Consider the following 22,084-nt stretch of genomic DNA (forward strand, 5'->3'; position numbering starts at 1 on the left):
AAAACTTATTCAAGAAGAACAATATCAAATTACTATCCAACATCACGCTCCTAAAAGCAGGCATCACTGACCCAGACTTGTTCCACATACTAAGTTTCAGAAAACAAGTATACGCAGACCCAGAAGACGCCAAACACATCCCGAACTCCTTTACAATTACAATCGAAAACAACACATACATTATATTCACCTCTACAGAGAAACAAACATGTTTTGCCTCCCAACAAGAAGGACACATTGCCCAACTGAAAATCCAAGCAAAACCAACTCGCAAACCCACGCACACAAAATCCCAACCTCACCTACACAGCCCCCAATCAAAGACCATATACCCGAAACAGAAAGACAAACTGACACAAACACTAACAATGAAATCGAACCTCCAACAAAAGATACCCTCGAATTACCCGAACCTAGGAAAGAAAAAACAAAAGACCCTAAAGCAAACAAGACAGGTACCAAAAGAGCATTATCCTTAGGGTTGGAAGAAACCAATAAAAACCCGGCAAAACCAAGTGACCTTGAAGTTGACCTCAAAGGCCCAAATCCACAAATACTAAAAAGAGTATTACAACAAGAGTCACGAACCAACCTTCAAGAAACCCAAATGCCCTGTGTCGCCGGCCTTTATGCTAGATAGAATCGACGACATGCTAGAACCTGTGAAAAAATACATTAACGACAAAAAAAAAAAAAAAAAACAACCAAATATTGGACTACTTACAATTGAAAAGCTTTTTAGAAAAAGCAATAGGAGCATCCAATCCGAACGAAATATCCAAACAATACATCACAAATACCTCAGATTTAGCCGAACTACTAATAAAAATCTACTAAAAGAAAGATCTATAAAAATCAGAATAAGAAAACTATACAAAAAAATGACACATGACCTGTCAGACCCAACTACACCTAACTGGTCACCGGAGGCTGACAGCGAACTATCGAGTTAACCAGGAAATCCCCATCATTACTGTGTACAGAACATTTATTTTAAATTGATACCGGCATTTAGATAAACTAACGGAATACGAGCTATCAGTCACACCATGAAAAAACTAATCCAATGGAACATAAAAGTATACTATAGACACTACGAGCAACTACAAATCATCCTCAAACAACCCAACGATACTATGCCTTCAAGATACTAACTTTAAAAACTAACACCAGCCAACTCTAATAGCGTCACCTTTACAAAAAATAGGAAAAACACAAACCATGCTAGTGGAGGAACAACCATAGCGATCACAGAAACAGTAAGAGCCACAGAAATTCCACTAATCACGAATCTTGAAGTAATTGCAGTGGCCATATCCCTCCCAAACCCAATAAACATATGCAATATATAAATAGCCTACCTCTACAGCTACAAGAACTAAAAAACCTTATCAGCCAAATACCACCACCAATATTGATAGTAGACGATTTTAACTGCCATAATTATCTTTGGGGCTCTACAAAAACCGACGGCCGCGGAAAAACAATAGAGAAACTACTAGATGGTCCAAACCTCATCCTTCTCAATACAGGGAATCAAACCTACTTCATAGTAAGTTCCGGAGCACTCAATAGACCTGTCAATATGCAGTAGCAAGATAGCACAATACATGGAGTGGAATACCCTAAGAGACTTACACGACAGTGACCACTTCCCAATAGTAATTAACTATGATGACCACTCCTCCCCGACTCAAATCCAACCAACGACCAAGNAAAAAAAAAAAAAAAAAAAAAAAAAAAAAAAAAAAAAAAAAAAAAAAAAAAAAAGAAAAAATCGGTCGGAGGAAGTCGAAAAAGTTATATAATTCTTATTACATATTACAAAAGTTTTAAACCAGCGAAATAACTAGAATTAAAAGCCATTAGAAAGAAACTAGAAATTTATTCGTGATTTTTATTATTAATTCTTCATTTTATTTATTTATGGTAAATTTGCAGTTTTGTAATCATTGTCTGGATCTGTTACTGTTAAGTCATTGCACAGTATGATAAATAACAATCTAGCTAGACAAAGAAAATTTGAAATGAGCGATTTTATTATTCATCGATTGATATGCTCACAATCAGAGTTGTATTAAATAAATAATAATCATATTTTTATAAAAAAAGTATCTGTTTTTGTAAAGTAAGTAATATTCTTCGAACTTTATTTATAATTAAACATAAAATTGAAACTAATAATAATAATAATAATAATAATAAAAACAATGACAGCAAGAAAAAATGTAAAATAATGTAAAGAGAACAATACAAGAGAATATTAGAATAAAGTTGTACAAGAGAATATGGGGTAAATATAAGCTCTATTTCGTAAAGAAATAATTTTTAACTAAAAATAGTTTCATTAAAATTCGATACTCGTTTTAAAAGTAAGGTATGTATTCATTTATAACAATAAAAAAAGATTGGATTCCTTCATGATAAAAGAAATATGAAAATACATATATGAATATGTGTTTACTCAAGATATTTAACTGATTTTACTGCTAACGAAACAACTGATTAGTTACGACACAATATTGCTACGACATTCGAGAGTCCTGTAGTGGAAATAAGCTGGCTATTAGGCAACTTTACTCTATTGTACGCTTTTTTTTTTTTTATTCAAAGACTGAAGAATTAGTCGGGAAATATTGACATAGATGCTGCGGAAATCATATTTCATTCGTTACATATGTATGTATACAGTCAATTATGAAAGTGAACTAAATTTTTGATGTTCGAAAAATTGTCGATATTTAAAGTGTTATTAATTATGATAAAAAGAAATCATATTACAATATACGTGTATAACAATAACAATAAACTTGGGCTCATTTTTAAGCTTGCATCGTCCATTTCATTCTGAAGCATTTTTACAGTACAGTCACCGAAATAATCTTAAGTTCACCGTATTTTTGTAATGTCTGTTTGATATGATAGTTTGTATTTTCTTTTCCATTATAATTGGTTCGTTTTGATGGAATTACCAATACACATATTTTAATTGAATATTATAATTTTTATTGTTATTAATAATATAACTTCTATACAAAAAAGTTTTGTGTGAAATGAAAATATAGGTTCACTCTATATTTTTTTTTATTAAAAATTTAACCAAAGTTTAAAAAAATTATGAAAACCTTATCGCAATACTATTAATAAAGAAAAATAAAAAACCTCAATATTTAATTTGTCCTTTTTTGTTTTTAATCACGTGAAATAGAACATATTAATTTATGTAAAGTTTCTAATTCAATTTGAGATCACGCCTATCTTATTTCATTTTTAAATTGTTCAATGTTATAATATTGCTTTCACAATAGGATTTATGTTGACTTCTTGATTGCTAAGGAAAAATTTCAAAATCCATTCTTTAAAACCACGTTTAAACAGCTTTCGCACAGTGAATTGGAGCGTTATCACGTTGAAATGTAAAATTTGGTCCATCAATGTTGTCACCATACTCATCCAATACATACTTCAACAGTTCTTGATATCTTTCGGCATTTGTCTTTAGAAACCACATTACAGACGTCTTACTATTATAATCGAATGCAATCCATACCACTACCTTCTCCAAAGTTTTTGCTCATTTTATTCCGTCTTGATCAGGAAAGTCATGAAAGTCAATAATTTTAGAAATCGTTTGGACTATCCAAATTAAATCTTTTCTCATCTGAGAAAATTACGGTGGTTTTCTATTTGTCAACTCACATCATCGTGATCTCGTGCAAATTTCAATCTTACTTCTTTATGAATCTTCGTTAGAGGTGGCTTTTTTAGTCTTTTCATATAACAAAGCTTTCCATTTGATTTTAAAATTTATCGTACGCGTCGACAACAATTTGCAAATCTAATTTTTCTTTTATTTGAGGTGCATTATTTTTTCAACCCTCTTGAAAAATTTTACCTTTATTTCTGTGACTAATGTTTGTTGGACGGCCCATAGATTCTTTTGTGGCATATCGTTTACAAAATTATTACATTGTACAAATGATGTACAAAATACATTTAATGATTTCTTAATTCTTTTTTGCAATTTTTCGGTTTGAAAGACCCATTTTTTAAAGAACAAGAATCTGTTTTTTTTTTTGCCAGATCATTTAGTGATTTTCTACGACTCATCACTCTTTAAATGAACATGAAATATATTTTAAAATATTCAAATTATTATAAAATCTTGCATTTACCTCATAAAATATGCACTATCGAAAAAATTTTTTAATACTATCATTTCGTTTTATTCATACGATAATTTTAAGAACTTTTCTTAGCAAACAACTATTCAGACACAAGATTGAAACACAAATAATTGATGCAGTATTAGAAAGGACATACACTAATAAATGAAAAAATATTGCAGTTCATTTTTTATAAAGGAAATAGAAATGAAAGTAACAAATTGTTGAGAATTAATAATGAACTTCAGATTATTTCAGTGACTATGTAACGGGTGGGAAGTTAAGATCCTTTTTGTTCTCGAAAATGTTTTGTTCTCGAATTGTCATAGTATATAAAAACATACAAAAATTTAATTTCTTGATTAGATCTACCATGATCTTGAAGATTGAAGCCTCCTCTTTACAACAACAATGTACGACTTTTTTTCGCCATTTTATTAAATTTTGTATATTAGGCTGAGACGATATTAAAAACATATTTATATTACTTTACTTACTACATTCTTCTGAAAAAATATCCAATATAAAAGAAAATATATTTAACCTATAAGTTTTTTGGAATTTTTTATAATACACAAATTGGAGATTTTATATTATTTCGTAAAACGATCAATTTTAAACTGGTATCAAACTATTAAGCCTTATAAAAAATAATTTATGGATGTATTTTCGGTGATTTCCTTTAGTAATTTGCAATGAAAATTAAAAAATTTTTTAATGGCGATTAAATAACTTTTATTCAACTAGATTAGTGATCTGTCAGATAGTGATTAACGAGAGAGCAACGTTCTGAAAAAACTGGCGTTTAATGCGATGTAGTGTATCATTCACCATTGAGAATTAAAACGATACATAGATTTGGTTGTGATTTTTAATTCATAAAAATAATAGATATATAAAAATAAAATGCATGCGTTGGTTAAACGATCACATCTATCATTAAAAATTATAGTAGATAATGTAGCGCCAGTTGAAGCGCACTGAATTTTGCCCCTATAATATTTTATTGATGAGGTTTTCCATTAATTTGCTGTTTGTCTTCTTTTTTTCATCTTTCTTGTGATATATAGCTTGACGAGATATCGATATTTCTGATATTGCGGTGACAAAACAAAATAAACTTGTAATATACATATCGTAAGCGAAGTTTGTTGAACATTTTCTCAGGCGCATGGTGAATTTAGTAGCGCTGAATAGTTTTGATGAATTTGCAGATACATACATACGTCGAGCTACAATATAATACTGTGTGCCAATAATCTTACCGTTACAATGAATAAATTATGTTGCTAATCTTGCAATGAAAGCTAAATATAGTCTCATTGCAATGTGATTCATTTATTTAGTCCGAGATATGTGTATAAAATCACGTAGAGAAAGGCATAAAAAGTAGAACAAAACGAAAAATTGATTTTTTTTTTGATCACCGAGAAGAGAATATCAGAGAGTGGAATATATTTTAATACATATAATGTATAATATGTTATATATATATATATATATATATATGTATACATATACATATATTTATTTATTTATTTATTTATTAAAAAATTATTATTTGGTGGCATATAAAAGAACTTTCTGTCGTAACATAAAATATTAGTTACTTTTAATTAATTAGTATTTTTTGGAATAGCAAGATTAAATAATTCTTAATGTCGAAAGATTTAAAATAACACAATTCGTTTATAACAATAAAGCATTTCTGGTTAATACGTAGTTTAAGATTTTTATACAATACTTACTGTATCACGCTGTATCAATCTTAGAAAAACTACGTAGCGTTTCATATTATTCAACATAGATTTTTAGTACGTATTACAAATGTTTTCAATACATTCTATAGTTACAACATTTAATTTCATGAAACATATCTGAAAAAGTATTATATATTTACTGTCATGCATAATACATTTTTATTCCAAATCGTAGAAAATATTTCTAACTAAATAATCTAGCAATTAATATTCTATAAGCAGAAAATTACAAAAAAATGTTTACAGAATTCAGTAATTAAAAATGGCCTATAAAATAGTTTAAATTTGTTTATTAAGAATTTGTTAAAAAGATTTATTTACTAAAAAGAAATTATATAAGTTTTATTTTTTAAAAGTAACAAAGCTTAAATTATTACCCTGGCGACGAAGCTGTTCATTCAATCTGGTGATATAATTTTTTGTGACATTCCAATGATTACTTCGTGATTATGTAATATACATTTTTTTTTTTACTTTTACTTTAAAATGCAAAAAAGCAGTTAGCTTTCATCATTCAAGATCTCATTTACTATCGAAAGGAGGAATTTATAATAAATCTTTCATGTACACGCGTATGTATGTGCCAATTTTACATTTCTGCTGAAACTAGAGCTTATCATGTTTCCCAGCATTAGAAAATTCTAGCAATGCATGCCTACATCTGTCGGTGACATTCTCCTGTTACTGTCATAGTCCGATTATTTTCTTCAAAAGGAAGTAAAGTCCAATGTTACTTGAATTCTTGTTATTTGAATTCAACAAAATTTGACAGAGTGTCTTGTGTATTTTTAAAAGTTTCACTTATTCTTGTCTGTTCGCTTATTTTTTATGTTTGAATTTTTTCTGGTTATAGTGAACAAAAGTATAATATCAAAAAATTGTAGATTTGGAAACATTTGTATAAACTATTCATGTGTTAAAAATTCATGTGTTAACCTAAATTTAAACTCGACAATGTATGTAAAAGATGCAAATCTTAACCTAAATTTAAACTCAAGCATGTATGTAAAAGATGCAAAATATCCTTAAACTTTTATTAAATTTAGCGAAAAATTTGTCGAAACAAGTTTGGTAGAATATTATTATTAACATTATCAAAACTGTCATGTCAACTTACTGTACATGTCAAAAAAAGTAGCAGAAACATCTTTACGTTGCTAATCTTGCATTCACTTGTCATCAAATGTGCATCACTTGACATTAAATTCATAAGATTACCAATATGTGATCTGCTTTTTTTAAACCTATTCTAATAACTTAGAATACGATTATGTTTTATCAAGTATTATAATCAACATTTTAAATAAAAATATTCAAAATGCTTGTATGTATCATGAAGAGAACTTTATTGGTTTCACAACCTTAGCAACGGATTTCTTTATATAATATACAAAAAATTATTTTCAGAGAATCATTGATCTTGTTTTCATTTCATTATACTCATATTTATAAATTATAAAATTAGTAATTAATTATATAAAACTAGTAACTTCAACTTTTTTTTCCAAAATATCAATAATTATCCTGCAAACTTTTTTTTCTTTTTATGTATTTAGAGGATAAAAATGTATATAAAAATATAATTAATTGTGTTCATATCAAATGAAATTCTGCAGTCTAATCAAAATCAATGTTATCAATTCCTGGAAATGTTTTACTACTTACATATTTATAATATAAAATTTTAATGATATAGATAATTGTCAAGGATCAGCATTCATCCAAGGCAATTGATTATGTAGTGTACTAGTATGTAGTGTAGGTATTATTTATTTTTAAAAAATTTACATTGATTAAAAATTTATAAATAAATGTTTGTTTAAGTATTTGTTTAAGTGCTTTTTACAAACTCTTTGAAATATTTTTTTATTTTTTTTTGTTTCTTTTTTACTAAAAAACACCAGAAAACAATTTATTTTACGGATTACCAGATCTTTAAAATTTTTCGTCTAATGCTACTTTTTATACGATGCTTTTTTTAATTTTTGATTTTATTACATTTATAGGACCAATTTTTTCTTCTTCATACATCAGTGGTTTTTTTCGGAGATCTAATACTAATCTTAATTTATTACAAAGAAAAAATAAATAGTCCCAGTTATAATCAGTCAGTGTGAAATGATATAGTTTTAAAAGATTTCTTTTTCTTTTATCAGTCTTTGCATTAATGATTAAGAGAAGAATATAATGATTAGAGCCTAGGATTTGTTTTAATATTTATGATGGAAAATATTATATATGAACATGTTTAATTGTACAGAAGTATGTTATTATTAGTACTGCACTCAAGTTTCACAATTAGATAACAATGATCTATCGTATTATGTATAAAGAAAAATTGTATAAAGTTTAACATTTTGATATAATAATGACTCAAAAATCAATATTTCCAAATATTAATCAATATTTTCTTTTGAATCAAATGTAAAAATTTTATACTAATCACTTTTCAGATTTAAATCTAATAGTGTATATGTTGTAGATTACAATGTTAATATTTAAATGTCAATGTTAATATTTAGTATTTAAATGTCAAAAGAAAGTAAAAGAGACGAATGGAATAAAATCACTTTAGACATTATTTTTCACTTGATGTATTATACTAGAAAAACATAAATCTATTTTATTATTAAATAATATATACATTTTTTCATAAAAAAGTTCATAAAAATATAAAATATAAGAATATAAAATTTCTAATGTTTGAAAAATTGTCATTTAAACTATTATAATTATAAACATTTGAACTATAAAGATTCACAGTTTCGTTAATATCGACCATTCAAACATCGAAAATATATTCGAACATGTTCATAAATAACTATATATATATGTTTACGTAACTTGTACGTAACTTGCACCTGAAATAACTTTTAAATTATGCGTTTAATGAAAAACTGTTTAATACAAAATATGGTGTATCAATTTTTTGTGTGTGTTGAATGGTTTCAAAATTTTCAAGGTCATCTCTATTTTTTTTCATCGTAAATTGAAAGAATACTAAATTCTAAGTAAAAAAGTATTAAGCCACATTGATCCTAAACCTAATGGTTAAGAAGGTACATATTTTATTTCGAGGATGAAAAAGCATTAGGACAGTTTTCTTGCAATAATTTAAACATAAGCATAAGCGATGTTTTCCTTACTTCATTTACGTGTGATGCTCAAAATGATGTCTATTAGTACTTATAGAATTTTACAATCGCGGAATTAATGAATTAACGGTATTCTGAATTAATTGTGCATTAATTATACTAAACACTTGTAGAATTCGTTGTTTCATGTTGTCCATTGTTGTGGGCGTTTCACTGTATATGTAGTGTTAGCGCAAGAATATCGAATATTTTTACTCTGAATTCTGGTTTTACATAGTTCATATTTTTCGTTGGGCATTTCCGTGTATGTTTCCGCTTTATGTTTATGGATTCAGGATTCAGAAACGTCATATACATCAAGACTCGCAAACCTGTTCTGTTTGTTGCCATCTAGAAAACGGTTAGCATCAACCATCTCATCGATGCCTTAACTTGCCGTTTTTAGATGGCCTACAGCAGAGCAGTTAAACGGTTGATCTCTTGAATATAATTGGCCGGATTGAACTGGCGCTTACTAATAAAGGCAGGGACTCGCGCACAGAAACAGTTTATTCTTCAGCTTAGAAACATTTATTCTTCAAATCAAGAAACAGTTATTCTTCAAATTAGAAATGGTGTTATCCTCAATTAGAAATTGCTTAATTCTCGCCAGATGCAATGTCCAACTTGTACAGTGTTCATTTTTAATATTAATAAATGTGATTCTTCAAGAAAATTCGCGAAGACAATTAATTATCAATCTCAAGTTCAGTTGGACAAGACGTTCACAGTCTAGTGCTGTAACATTAAATTCAAACCCAGTTTCCAATCGTATTTGCGACGATACACACGTCGTTTCTAATTTTATTCTAACTTTATAAAATAAAGTAGTTGAAAATTTTCAAATAGCTACAAACAAAAAATAATTTTTACAATATTTTATATTTCTATTTATTATATTCTAAATTTAGTATTAGTTAAAACTTTTCTCATTTGAAAAAATCAAGCGAAAATTTTCGCATACAACTGTATATGTTATTCATTTCAATGATAATTTCGCGATACTCATCTTACAATTGTATTGCCTACAGATTTCTTAGATTATATGCACGTTTGCACAATCATTTGATTTCTTTTTTTATTATCATGGGACTTCTTATATTGTTTCTGGTTCTCCTGTCAAATTAAATCAAATTTATTTTTTAGTTTACCGATAATTATCTATATTCCATTTTCTTTGAATTTCTTTCATGTTGAATAATATATATACAATATATATATATGATTTCATTAATTTCTGATGCTTCTACGAAAAATTAATTCAATCGTCTAAAATTTCTAAGAGAAGGAATTAAAGCAAAACTTGTCAGATATTTTTCTTTGCTACGTTATAATGAATAATTTTTATAAGATCTTATTTTGGGATACTGTATTCCAAAACAAGTATCTTTGGTAATGATAATTACTAAACTATGAAGAGGATGATACAGAGAAGAAGAAATGCAAATATCTACATTAAGCACGTGCTTGATATTATGAATCAAGTTGATAAAATGTCGAAAAAAAGTTCATGGAAGGAGGAATTGATGCAATATGGCAAATTAATGGCAAATTAAAATTATAGATATAGAAAAAAACTGAAGAAAGACAATTAACAAATATTAAATGGTTTGTTAAAGGATCATTGAATAGTTTCTGACTTCCTATTTTTTAGTATTTGCAAATTTTGATGACTTCGTTGTTAATGAACTATAACTTTCTCGATACTCAAGAGCCGCTATATTTGCTGCACGATAAATGTTTTGATTTAATATTTCGCTTTTTCATATGAAATACAATTTTTACAAATGTAATAATACCTTATTTTTATAAAATGAGTTTTTATACTGAAAAATATTTGTAATGAAAAGGCATATATGTATATGTTTTATCGAGTTTTATCAGACAAATTTAAATTGTCTGTGAAATAACAGCATCGATTTTTACACGTTCTATGTATTTACGACAATGCTTTATATTTCTAAATGTTGCATAGAAAAATTGTTATATAAAAATTTTGTTAATTACTAAGGTTAGCTAAATTATGCCATTAATATTCAAAGATGGGTATTATTAATTCGTTGATAAAATTTTGAGATTTATTCACGTTAATTAAAGAACAACTTATCTTATACAAAGCTTATCTGATATATTTATCCTGTGATTGGAAGATTGTTTTTTTTCTCGAATTTATAAATCTCGAGTTAATAATTGGTACACAATTAAATATTTGCTAAATTAATTCAGCAATTGTTTCATGATACAACTTTAATTCCTGAAACGATGGATTACTTATTACATGTGTTATATTATCGAAACAATGCATGTCGTGGATAATTTGCTGGTAGATCAGTCTTTCTAAAAGTTAAGACTATTTTATATTTTATAAATAATACAAATTAATACAATCTTTTACTGACAAATAGCGCAGAAGTGTATAAAAAAGTACTGGCACGATACGTGATTCTATAGATATATAAACGCTTATACTTTAAAATAATTGCTGGTATTTTTTTTGTGTGGATTTCTATTTATAATGTGTTATTTATTTATATATAAAAGCAGAAATATATAGCGGAGAGTCATACAGTACCGGACTTTAAGTTTTTCTATTATAACTTGGCCAATTCTTGATAAAAATCAAATTTTGAAAAGAGAAATTTTGTAGTAAAAATGCTTAATGAGAGGATACAAACCGTTTTCTTTAAATTTTATCATAATAATTAGTAATTTACACAAATAAAAAAAGTTATCATTCACAACATAACAAAAATTATCGTCCAGTACCAGACACCTACTTAAATAAATAAATAAAATAAATTTTAAAGTTTATGTAATTAATAATGTTAATAAAAAGATATTTAAATGGAATGAAACTTTTATTTAAATATGTTTACAAATATCACAAGCAAAGTAATCGATGCTTTTTTTCTTAGAATGTGAAAAGCGGCTTGTCTAAATCATTTTCTCTTTGAATAGCATTTTTTTTTCTTTTTTTTTCTCTAACTTCAGACATTTAAAACGAAAGAAAAAATCTAAAAACTTTAATCATTAAAAGATATTTTTTTAAATTTATCCGGTATTGAACAACTAAAAGATACTTGATATTGCACGACAAGCACTTAGGAAGAGTTAGATTTGATACTTATATTTGAGACTTAGATTTGACGTTAATGTACAAACTAAATTGCAAAAACTGAGGCATTTATATATATCTAATAGTCTAAAAATAATATACGTAATATAACAAAATTATTTATTTACCTGAAAAATAAGAAATCCACTATGAAAAATAACTTTTGTCGCACAAAATAGCACCGTAAATATATCTACAATGTCTTATATCTCTGGTAATATTGAAGAAAATAATGTCGGAATATGTTGCCAAGGGCGATAGTTAATTTGTTTTTTTAATAATAATGCAGATATCTAACAATAAGAACAAAGAATTATCTTTGTTTGGCATTGCACGCTGTCTGGTATTATATGACTCTCCCTTGTATGCTCAAAATATAGAATACGTGACAAATAAAAATGTTTGTCGTAATCGTTTTATACCTGATACAAGTATTGACATATGTTGGGAAATTTTTATTTCTAAATATTGTTCGGTTGAAATTTTATAATTTACATCTCAGAAGAGAATTAATAGAGATCATTCTAGTAGTCAATTCATAGTTGATATCGTGCCAGAGCTTGTATTGATGGAACAGTGTCAATAAACGTTAAACATGGGAAGGAAAGGAGAAAAAATTGCAGAAAGTAAAATTACAGTGATGAATTTTTACAAATTTCGAGAATAAAATATTCTTATTTTTTCACCCGCTACATGTAGCTATAAGACGTCTTAAAAAAAGCGAACTTAGGACAGTTTTTTTCAAAAGGTAAAAGTCTTATGCTTTAAAATGAAATCAATTAGATTGTGATATGATTTTCTTTTACGAAGATATGACAATTTAAAGTATCGAAAATATTTCATCATTATATGCTCACTGTATATTAAATCTTTTTAAGGAATATAGATATTAGAGAAATCAGAAAGATTATTCAGAAAAGCTGTTTCTAAGAGATTTTTGAGTCAAATAATAAAAATCGTTTTAGAAGTGTTTGATCAAATGTTATCCATGAGAGAGAAATGAAAAATAATTAATATAGTAAAGAAAAACCCAAAAGTCACATCTTCTGATATAACAATGTTTTTAGCAAAAAGGTTCGTCCTAAAACTGAAAAATGTTGGATATTTTTCGTGCGTCGTCCGACGAAAATTGTATATCACCAAAAAGAATAAAAAAACACGAAACAAATTCGTGAAAGAATAGAATTCGCAGCAGAGTTATTGAATTTTGGAAGAAAATTTTATTCAGACGAAAGTTTTTTTTGTATATATTTAAATTAAATAGCGTGAAGGAAATGAAATACTGAAATGAACGTGAAAAATAACCTATAGTGAAATATGGAAGTGGTGGAGTAGGTATGTGGATGTCTGTATCTGAGGTAGGAGAATTGGTATTTTTTGATGGAATAATCAATGTTGATACTTATTTAAATATTTTAAAAGAATGATGGAAAAATTAATTTTAACGTCTGATTTTTATTTTCAACAAGCCAGCGCTCCAACTGAATATGACATACAAAATATAAAGTACAAAGTACAAAGTATAATCAAAATATAACCAAAGTATAATGTATCATTAAAGACACCTCTTCAAAGCCCGGACCTAAGTCCAATTGAAAATTTAGGGTATGAATTGGAAAGAATATTAGAAATCACAATATTTCGATCGAAAGATATAATATAAATTTGATATAAGACATCAAAACAAATGTGGATAATACGATATATATTGTTAAACCTTTTATACAATATTATTATTGATTTAGAAAACAATACTTTGAATGATAATGATGTAAGAAATAATTATTTAGAATTAAATCAATTATTAATCATTAAATTCGAGATTAATAGATCAATAATAACTTTGAAGAAAGAAATAGTTTTACTATTACGAAGGAAAAAAAAGTTTTCCTATTACTCAAATTCTTAATAAAAAAAAATAAATTCAAGCAACTTACTGTTTTTCTTTACTGTTCTTGTCACTTTCTCCTCTTTCTAACGAATTAAACGATTTTTAAAATTTTTGGCCCCTTTATTCTATAAAATAGATCGTTTATTAATAATTCTGTTACAAATATTGTGTGATCGATGCGACGAAGTACAAATTGGCTTTGAATTTCAAACAATGCGATAAATACAATTTCACATGCTGTCAATTTGAATATGATCACAGAATTTGCTTCATTTGTTTCTTGTCGTATTTTTTGATTTATAATAATTTTTAATTCCATGTAATATTTAATGAATGAGAATGAGAATACAATTCTATGATGTAATTCGATTGTTGATTGGTCTGATTCTCCCGACGATTGAAATGATTCTTACATGGTGATCGGAGTGATTTTTTTTTAACAATTGAAATAATTCTGCTTGTTTGAATGGATTTGATTTATTTACAACGAATGCGAGAAAATTTCAGTCAAAACGCATTCCTATCTTTTCATGCGCCTTGAATGCGCTTTAAAAGGAAAAGTGAAATGTGCATTTTTTCAGACTTTTCAATGGAACTAGTTATGTGCCGCTAATTCTTAAAGAATGATGGACATAGAAAATATGAAAAGCATTGTTAAAGATGCTGAATAAGAATTAGTTCTAACGCTCTATTTAAAAATAATCTCAAAAAATAATTTGGTAGATCAGCAATGTTTCCATTTTTTATTTATTATAAATTTATTGTTTTAAAATCCTAATTGTGTATCATATTATTTAATGATATATTCCTTTGCAAAAATAATAGTTCTAATATAAGATTTGTTATATATTTTTTGCAACTCTTTTTTAAAATTTTTAAATATTATATAAGAATGATATGAAAATATATGTAAAATTTATATCTATATGTATATTTATTTTTTACGTATTTTTATTTAACATAAAATATCCGTAGTCCGATTAATTTAATTCGTAGTCCGATAGTTTAATTCATTTTTAACATTTATATTATGAAAGCAAACTTTTTAATATGAAGTATTCAAACTTCATATTTTAGATTTATAAATTTGTTGTATGATATCTATCACTGTAGCTACACAAGATTTTGTATCAAGATAAAAAATTTAACTAATTTATCTAACTTAATAATTAATTAAAAATAATTTAATTTTAAAAATAATTTTTAGAAAAAGTGACAATTCTACAAAAAGTTACACATATAAAAACATGTATAAAATTTATATTAAATAGCTTGAATATATGTGCACATAAATAACTAATCCAGTCTTGATATATGTACCTACTATTAAATAAAGTAAAGCCATACATGTATGTGTGTTATTTAAATTTACCACTGACCCAGTTAGAACATATGGTGAATATTTTCTATGTTAGTAGAACGTGTGAGAAGGTATCGTCCATTGGCAATCCTTCTATGACGATGTTCCTTTTCCTCGAGTTTTTTCCTTTCCATTAGATACTAAAACAATTAAAAATTTAGATGTGGATATTTATACAAACTCATATCTTGACGTATAAAATTAAAGAACCTGAGCTGAAATTTGTTTTATTTATTAAATTTTGTAGTAATTACTGTATTTTGGATATTTTGAATACTTTATAAAATTTTTTTTGTTTAGTTGCTTATTTTCTATTTTGTGAATTTTTTATAAATGTACAAATATTCATAATTCCTAACAAAGTTTCCTAATTTTCTTAAATATTTTGGTTGTATATGGCAATATGTGTTTAACTAGACAGTTTAAAGTATTTTAATGAATTTATTTAGAAAGTTTCACTTATAGTATCTAAAATATTTTTTTTTATTAGTTAAATAAAATAGTATTATAATGTAATTTTTTTCTGTATATATGTATTTGCTCTTGCTAATATTTTCTCTTTAGAAAATTTGTTTCTCTTTACAAATATTGTTTAATGAATTTGTTATATACATATTCATCAAATATATTATATTACAAGTGTTAAAAGTAATTAGCAAAATAAATAATTTTTTAATTATCAGTTAAATGATTTTTTAATCAGTTGAGCAACGTGTATTAAATTAACAAAAAATGTATTAAATTAACAAATTATAAGTAATAATAAACAATGATACTTGATTTAACGTAAAAAAAGAATGTTCAGTTAAATCTGTGTGATTCTGATGGTCTAATTAAACACGATATTTTGTTTTATAATTAAACACGATATTTTGTTTTCTACATAAAATACCTATGTTCTTTGAACCATAACTTGAATATGAATTAGTTAAGATAAAATGTTACGTTAAAATATGAAACTCTATTTATATTTGTCGTTTTATTTTGTATTTCTTTTTGGTTTATTTCTTATGATCCTTGAAATTCAGAGGTAAAGTCTTCTGCTAATTGACGTAAAAATTCTTGCCTCCAAAATTGTTTCTTCAGTCTTTTTTTTATACAAAATCTACGCTAAATTAAGAATATTGAAGAAGATTTGCAGAGACTATTTCCAAGATTTTGATTTTACACTATATAGCCATTTGATCACTCACATCTACACCGAATCTGGTACTATTATAAAACCCAATTGTTTCTGGTATACATATGCAAATCATTCTTTTCAATTGTTATAAATTCATGCATTGAACTCAAAACAAACATTTTTTTCTTCGGTTTACTTTTATATACTGTAAAAGTATACTGTATCAATCTTATATAGTTTTGTTATAGAACATGTTATGTTATCTTTTATTTATTTAGCAAATTTTGGCAATTCCCTTTTATTAGAACGAGTAGTTTCAACCACTAATAATTTTGTGGCTAATGATACGCTTGTAAAAAAATTATTTGTCATTATATTTTTCCCACGGCCTGCGAATGGTTCTATTAATTTGAGAGCGACAAATTCCCTAAGAGGAATTAAAGATTCTCTTTTTTCATCTTCTCTTAAATATAAAAACTTGTTCAAAATGTATTTTTTACGACAGTTAAATAGAATTAGCTAATTAGAATTTAATGTCAAATTTATCTGACTTATTTGGCATATTCTGTGTAAATCATTGTTATATCCTCTGTTTTAGAATTAGTTGTACTGTTTCTTCTAATTTCGATTCTACATTTATAGGTACAATAAACACTTTTGCCATTTATTATTCATCGTTATTTCATTACGATTTCTTCAGGTTATGCATCAAAGGCTGCGCGTCAGCTTCGCTTTCAGTCGAAATTATGTTTCATTTAGAGATTGCCTTATATTTATAGCTATTATGTACATTTAGATTTGAATCTTCCGAGAAAATAACATTACAAAAGAATTTAAATTTTTCAACCGATTAAATGACCGGTCGTGGTAAACAATACGAGTTACATATATTTCGCAGAAAAAAGGGGAAACGAATATTGAAAAATTTATATTATATATATTATAAAAATATTATGTTATAAAAAAAGTCCTGAACTTAAACCACGATGTAATAACATTATAATACATTGTATATATAAAATTTTGAACGAAAGTTTAAAAACGATTATTTGACTGGTTGTAGTAGGTTTAGTATTAATATTAATGTCATATGTTTCTAATAATGATAATTTGATCTTTTACTTTATAGGGTCGACATACCAAAACTGGTCAATTGGCAGCCATCAAAGTTATGGATGTTACGGAAGTAAGTAATTGTTTTTAAAATATTTTGATTCTAATGATTGTGTTGCTATAACAATTATGATAACAGTAGTAACAACAACAACAACAATAATTAAGGATAATAATAATAATAAGTAATAATAATAATAAATATTGAGAATATTTTCGGTAATTATTTATAATAGGCGCGACTTTACTAATTTCAATGATCATAAAATATGTTGTTACTATCATCATTTTGAACAATTATACATGTTACCGAGTTTTCAAGATATTTATCAAAATATCACCGATTTTGAATGATCTTTGAATTCGTAACGTATATTTGCAAAATATTTTTTTTCTTGGATCCCATAGATAATTTATTTCTTAGGAATAATTTATTTTTGTGGATTATTTCAGAGTGATGGTTTAAAAAGAGGTAATTATTTTTTAAAATGACGTATTATTAGATTTTTTAAACTGGCTTTGCATTGTACGGTTTGTACGGTAACTGACATCAGTAGGTACGGATATATAAAAATATTTACGATATTGTATTTTATAGGTTGTCTTATAGGGATTATATTCTTTTAAATAGGTCCGATAATTGCCTTATATTTATTTCCAAATTTTTTCACAAAATTTTAGATCTCAATTTAGCTTACTTTCGACTTGTCAAGAATCCTTGGAATAAAGGATATAAAAAATAAGTAATAAAGGATAGGTAATTACCTAGAAAATCCTTGCCGGTTTTAACCATTTTGAAATTATTATCATCTGAAATATTGACAAGATTATCATTCTAAATACGGTACCATCCATGTACAGGGAAAAGTTGTTCAGAATTATGACCTTGATAACATATTCTAATATTAGTGAAATCGGTGAAATCAACCCTATTTTAAGTAATTACTATATATAATTTTTATACTTCGTAATGTGTTTAAAATTGCTTGAAAATAAATTTTTGTACGTATAAATTCTTAAATATATATATAGATGTAAAATCTTAATCTCAAAAATTAACAGTGATATCTCAGTGACTAAGTACACACTTTTAATGTATATACTTCAAGAACGTGCACGCGTGTTCTTTTCTGAAAATCTGATACATGAATGTAGTAAAACAATTTGCAAAACCTCATTATTGCAATAATTATGATACTACTATTAAAATGCATTTTTTGAATATTTTTGAAAAATTCCATTTCGAAGCTAAATTTGATTTTAATCTATCGAACAATCTGAGTACGTTAAGAACAAAAGTATCGATTTGAATTTTGCCTTTATCGATTTGAATTTTTTCTGAATAAATATTTCAAAGTATATCAAAAATATGTATATATATTTAAAAAATCGAGTCGATGTATTTTGGGATGAATTGGACAGAAGCCTTCAGAAATGTGAAAATGAAAAGAAAGACTTATGGAAGAAATTAGAAGAAGCGTGGAAAGAAATTCATTCCGAAATATTGTTAAAATATGCCACGGTTATTTCTGGCCTTCATATTTGCACAAAGATATAAGATACATTACATACAATTTGGTAAGATTTTTGACATATAGTATTTAGTGGATTTGTATACAACAAAATTTCGTAGCTACATCGAATGAAGATAAATCTATAAAATCCACAAAATATTATAGCTTTCATGTATTCATTTATTTAGCTTTCATGTATTCTGATGTAATATGAATTCTGAATTATTGAACCTGTTTCAAAAATTTCATATAAATAGTAAAATAGTTAAGAATTGAAAGTATATAGTTTTGTTACGCGAAACTATATGGAAAATTTTAAAAGGTATGTGGAAACCATGTATAAAAAACGTTAAAACTTTGTATTCTATTTTTCTCACTATTACTTACTACTTGACAGAAAAGTTTTATTAGGAACATGTTAATTTATATACCCATAATTAACAACAATGCGTCCATTCAGATGGTATTATAGATTTCCTTTAAATATGATAAAATAACAATTATTATGTTGCTAAATAATTATTGAAATAAATAAAAATATGTATTCTATTAAAATAATGATTCAAAACATATCACTAATTGTCAAAATGTGATCTGTAATATTATTCAGATTTAGTATATCATATTGAAAATTCATTATATATATTTATGAATGGAAATTACAGAATGATTAAGAATCATTTTCTAAAAATTTTCAAAAGTTAAAACAGCATTTTTTGGAATAGGAACAAGTTCCAACTCATTATAGAAAACTATTATAGAAAATAATTACAGAAAAAAATAGTAATATCAATACCTAATTGGAATTAGAAACTATAATTAGATTTAAAAGATCCTTAAATATTAATTTAAATAATATAATATTTAGAGTTTTATATATATATATATAGTATACAGGGTGGGTTACCACATATTGCCAGATTTACGTCATTTATTATATTCGCGTAGCGAAAAGTATTTTAGATGAAGTTAATGGGTTTCGAGAGGGGCACATTTTGATGATACTAGTTTTCTTGTAGGTGGACGTGTAGAGGACATATGAAGGTCACTAACGTTTTTTTAAATGGAATCATATATTTTTTATTGCATCAATTGATGCACCTTGATACTCTTTACAAAAAAGTATTAACCTATCTATGTTAAAAAATCATTAGTTTAGGAGATATTTTAATTTTAATATTGTTAGAAAATCGTGACTCTCTCGTCACTATCATGAATTATCAATGTTTACATTACACGGCATTGATCGATAATTCTTGCTTTCCTATTTAATGTTAGCTTTATTTACGGTTCTAGTCAACAGTCTTATGAAATATATACATTTGGGAATAGTACAACTACTGTTCTCATGTAGAATTTAGTCTCTTTTAGATATTTATCTTGGTACGATGAATTATCACTTTATAATAAAGTATTCTAACGAAAAAAAGATAGATTTTGAAGCTGGGAAAAGTGCTACACATGCAGATTATACGCCAATAGATTTCCTCAAAGAAATCATCCATCACGTCATACTTTTGATAATGTTTTTAAAAAATTTCACCAGACGAGAAATTTATCATACACAAAGGCAATTCGTAATAAAACAGTGACGAATGAAGCAAATGAAATTGCATTAGCCACAATTATATCAAAACCATCCATAAGCTCTCGCGAAATCGAAAAACAATTTGGAATTAGCCGCAAAAGTATTTTACGCATACTCGAAAGGCACAAATATCACTCATATCATTTATCAAAAGTTCAAAAATTGACTGAAAATGATTATTATCAACGATTAGAATTTTGTGACTGGGCTTTATCTCAAAGAGATTACTTTTTTAATAATGTCATGTTTACCGGCGAAGAAACTTTTACGAAGAATGGATCTATGAATTCAAGAAATATGTATTATTGGTCAACGGAAAATTTTCATTGGTTTAGACAAATCGATAATCAACATCGATGGAGTGTAAATATATGGATCGGCATACTCGGCAATCGTTTTATTGGACCATACTTTATCAAGGGATCACTGATCGGACCAAAATATGCACATTTTTTAACAAATACTCTATGGACATTTTTACATGATTTACCATTGCATGCACGACAAATAATATGGATCCAACAGGATGGTTGTTCTGCCTATTATGCAAGAATCGCAAAGGATGTATTAAATAGAATCTTCCCAAATCGATAGGACTAGGTGGCCCCATTCATTTTCTCAGCAAGATCACCTGATTTAACGCCCCTCGACTTTTCCTTGTGGGGCTACTTGAAAAATAAGGCGTATCATCACTGAGTGTAATAAAATAACACCAAATACATTACACATTGTGAGTGAATTATTAATCTATCGATTCAGAAAATGTCGTGATGTAAATGGTCGTCACATTGGAACTTTTCTGTAAATAAAATCATTACAACATTAACAAAGGGATCATGATTTCCTAACAACGTTAAAATTAAAATATCTCTTAAACTAATGATTTTTTAACACAAATAGTTTTAATTAATACTTTTTTGTCAAGAATATCAAGGTGCATCGACTGATGCAATAAAAAATATATGATTCCATTTAAAAAAAAGTTAATGACCTTCATATGTCCTTTACACGTCCACCTACAAGAAAACTAGTATCAACAAAATGTGCCCCTCTCCAAACCATTCAACTTCATCTGAAACATTTTTCGCTACGCGTACTAATAATGACGTAAATCTAGATGGCAATATGTGGTGACTCATCTTGTGTATATATATATATATATATAATTTATTTTATAAAATTTTAAATTGTGTTTAAATTTTCTTCTATCTGTTACTGTATAATATATATAGCAAAGATTTAATTTCATATTTTTGTATGTAATTATTATGTAGAGCAGTAAGTAATAAATTTAGGTAATAAAAAAAAAAGATTACTGTT

At 26.6% G+C, this 22,084-nt stretch overlaps 2 protein-coding genes across 14 annotated transcripts in view; both read left to right on the forward strand.

Moving 5' to 3' along the window:
• Positions 1-22,084, forward strand: part of LOC122530821 (serine/threonine-protein kinase mig-15) — a 123,281-nt gene that overhangs the window by 33,265 nt on the left and 67,932 nt on the right. For all 13 annotated transcript variants that reach the window (XM_043658140.1, XM_043658147.1, XM_043658144.1 and 10 more), the window contains exon 3: positions 17,679-17,735. In XM_043658140.1, the coding sequence (XP_043514075.1) occupies positions 17,679-17,735 (57 nt within the window). The remainder of the gene's footprint in view (positions 1-17,678; positions 17,736-22,084) is intronic.
• LOC122530822 lies at positions 20,879-21,591 on the forward strand. Its single transcript, XM_043658155.1, has one exon. It carries the CDS (start codon positions 21,008-21,010, stop codon positions 21,356-21,358), a length of 351 nt encoding a protein of 116 aa, XP_043514090.1. The 5' UTR covers positions 20,879-21,007; the 3' UTR covers positions 21,359-21,591.

Source organism: Frieseomelitta varia, unplaced genomic scaffold, assembly GCF_011392965.1.
Source record: "Frieseomelitta varia isolate USP_RPSP 00005682 unplaced genomic scaffold, Fvar_1.2 scaffold_356, whole genome shotgun sequence".
Classification (NCBI taxonomy): Eukaryota; Metazoa; Arthropoda; class Insecta; order Hymenoptera; family Apidae; genus Frieseomelitta; species Frieseomelitta varia.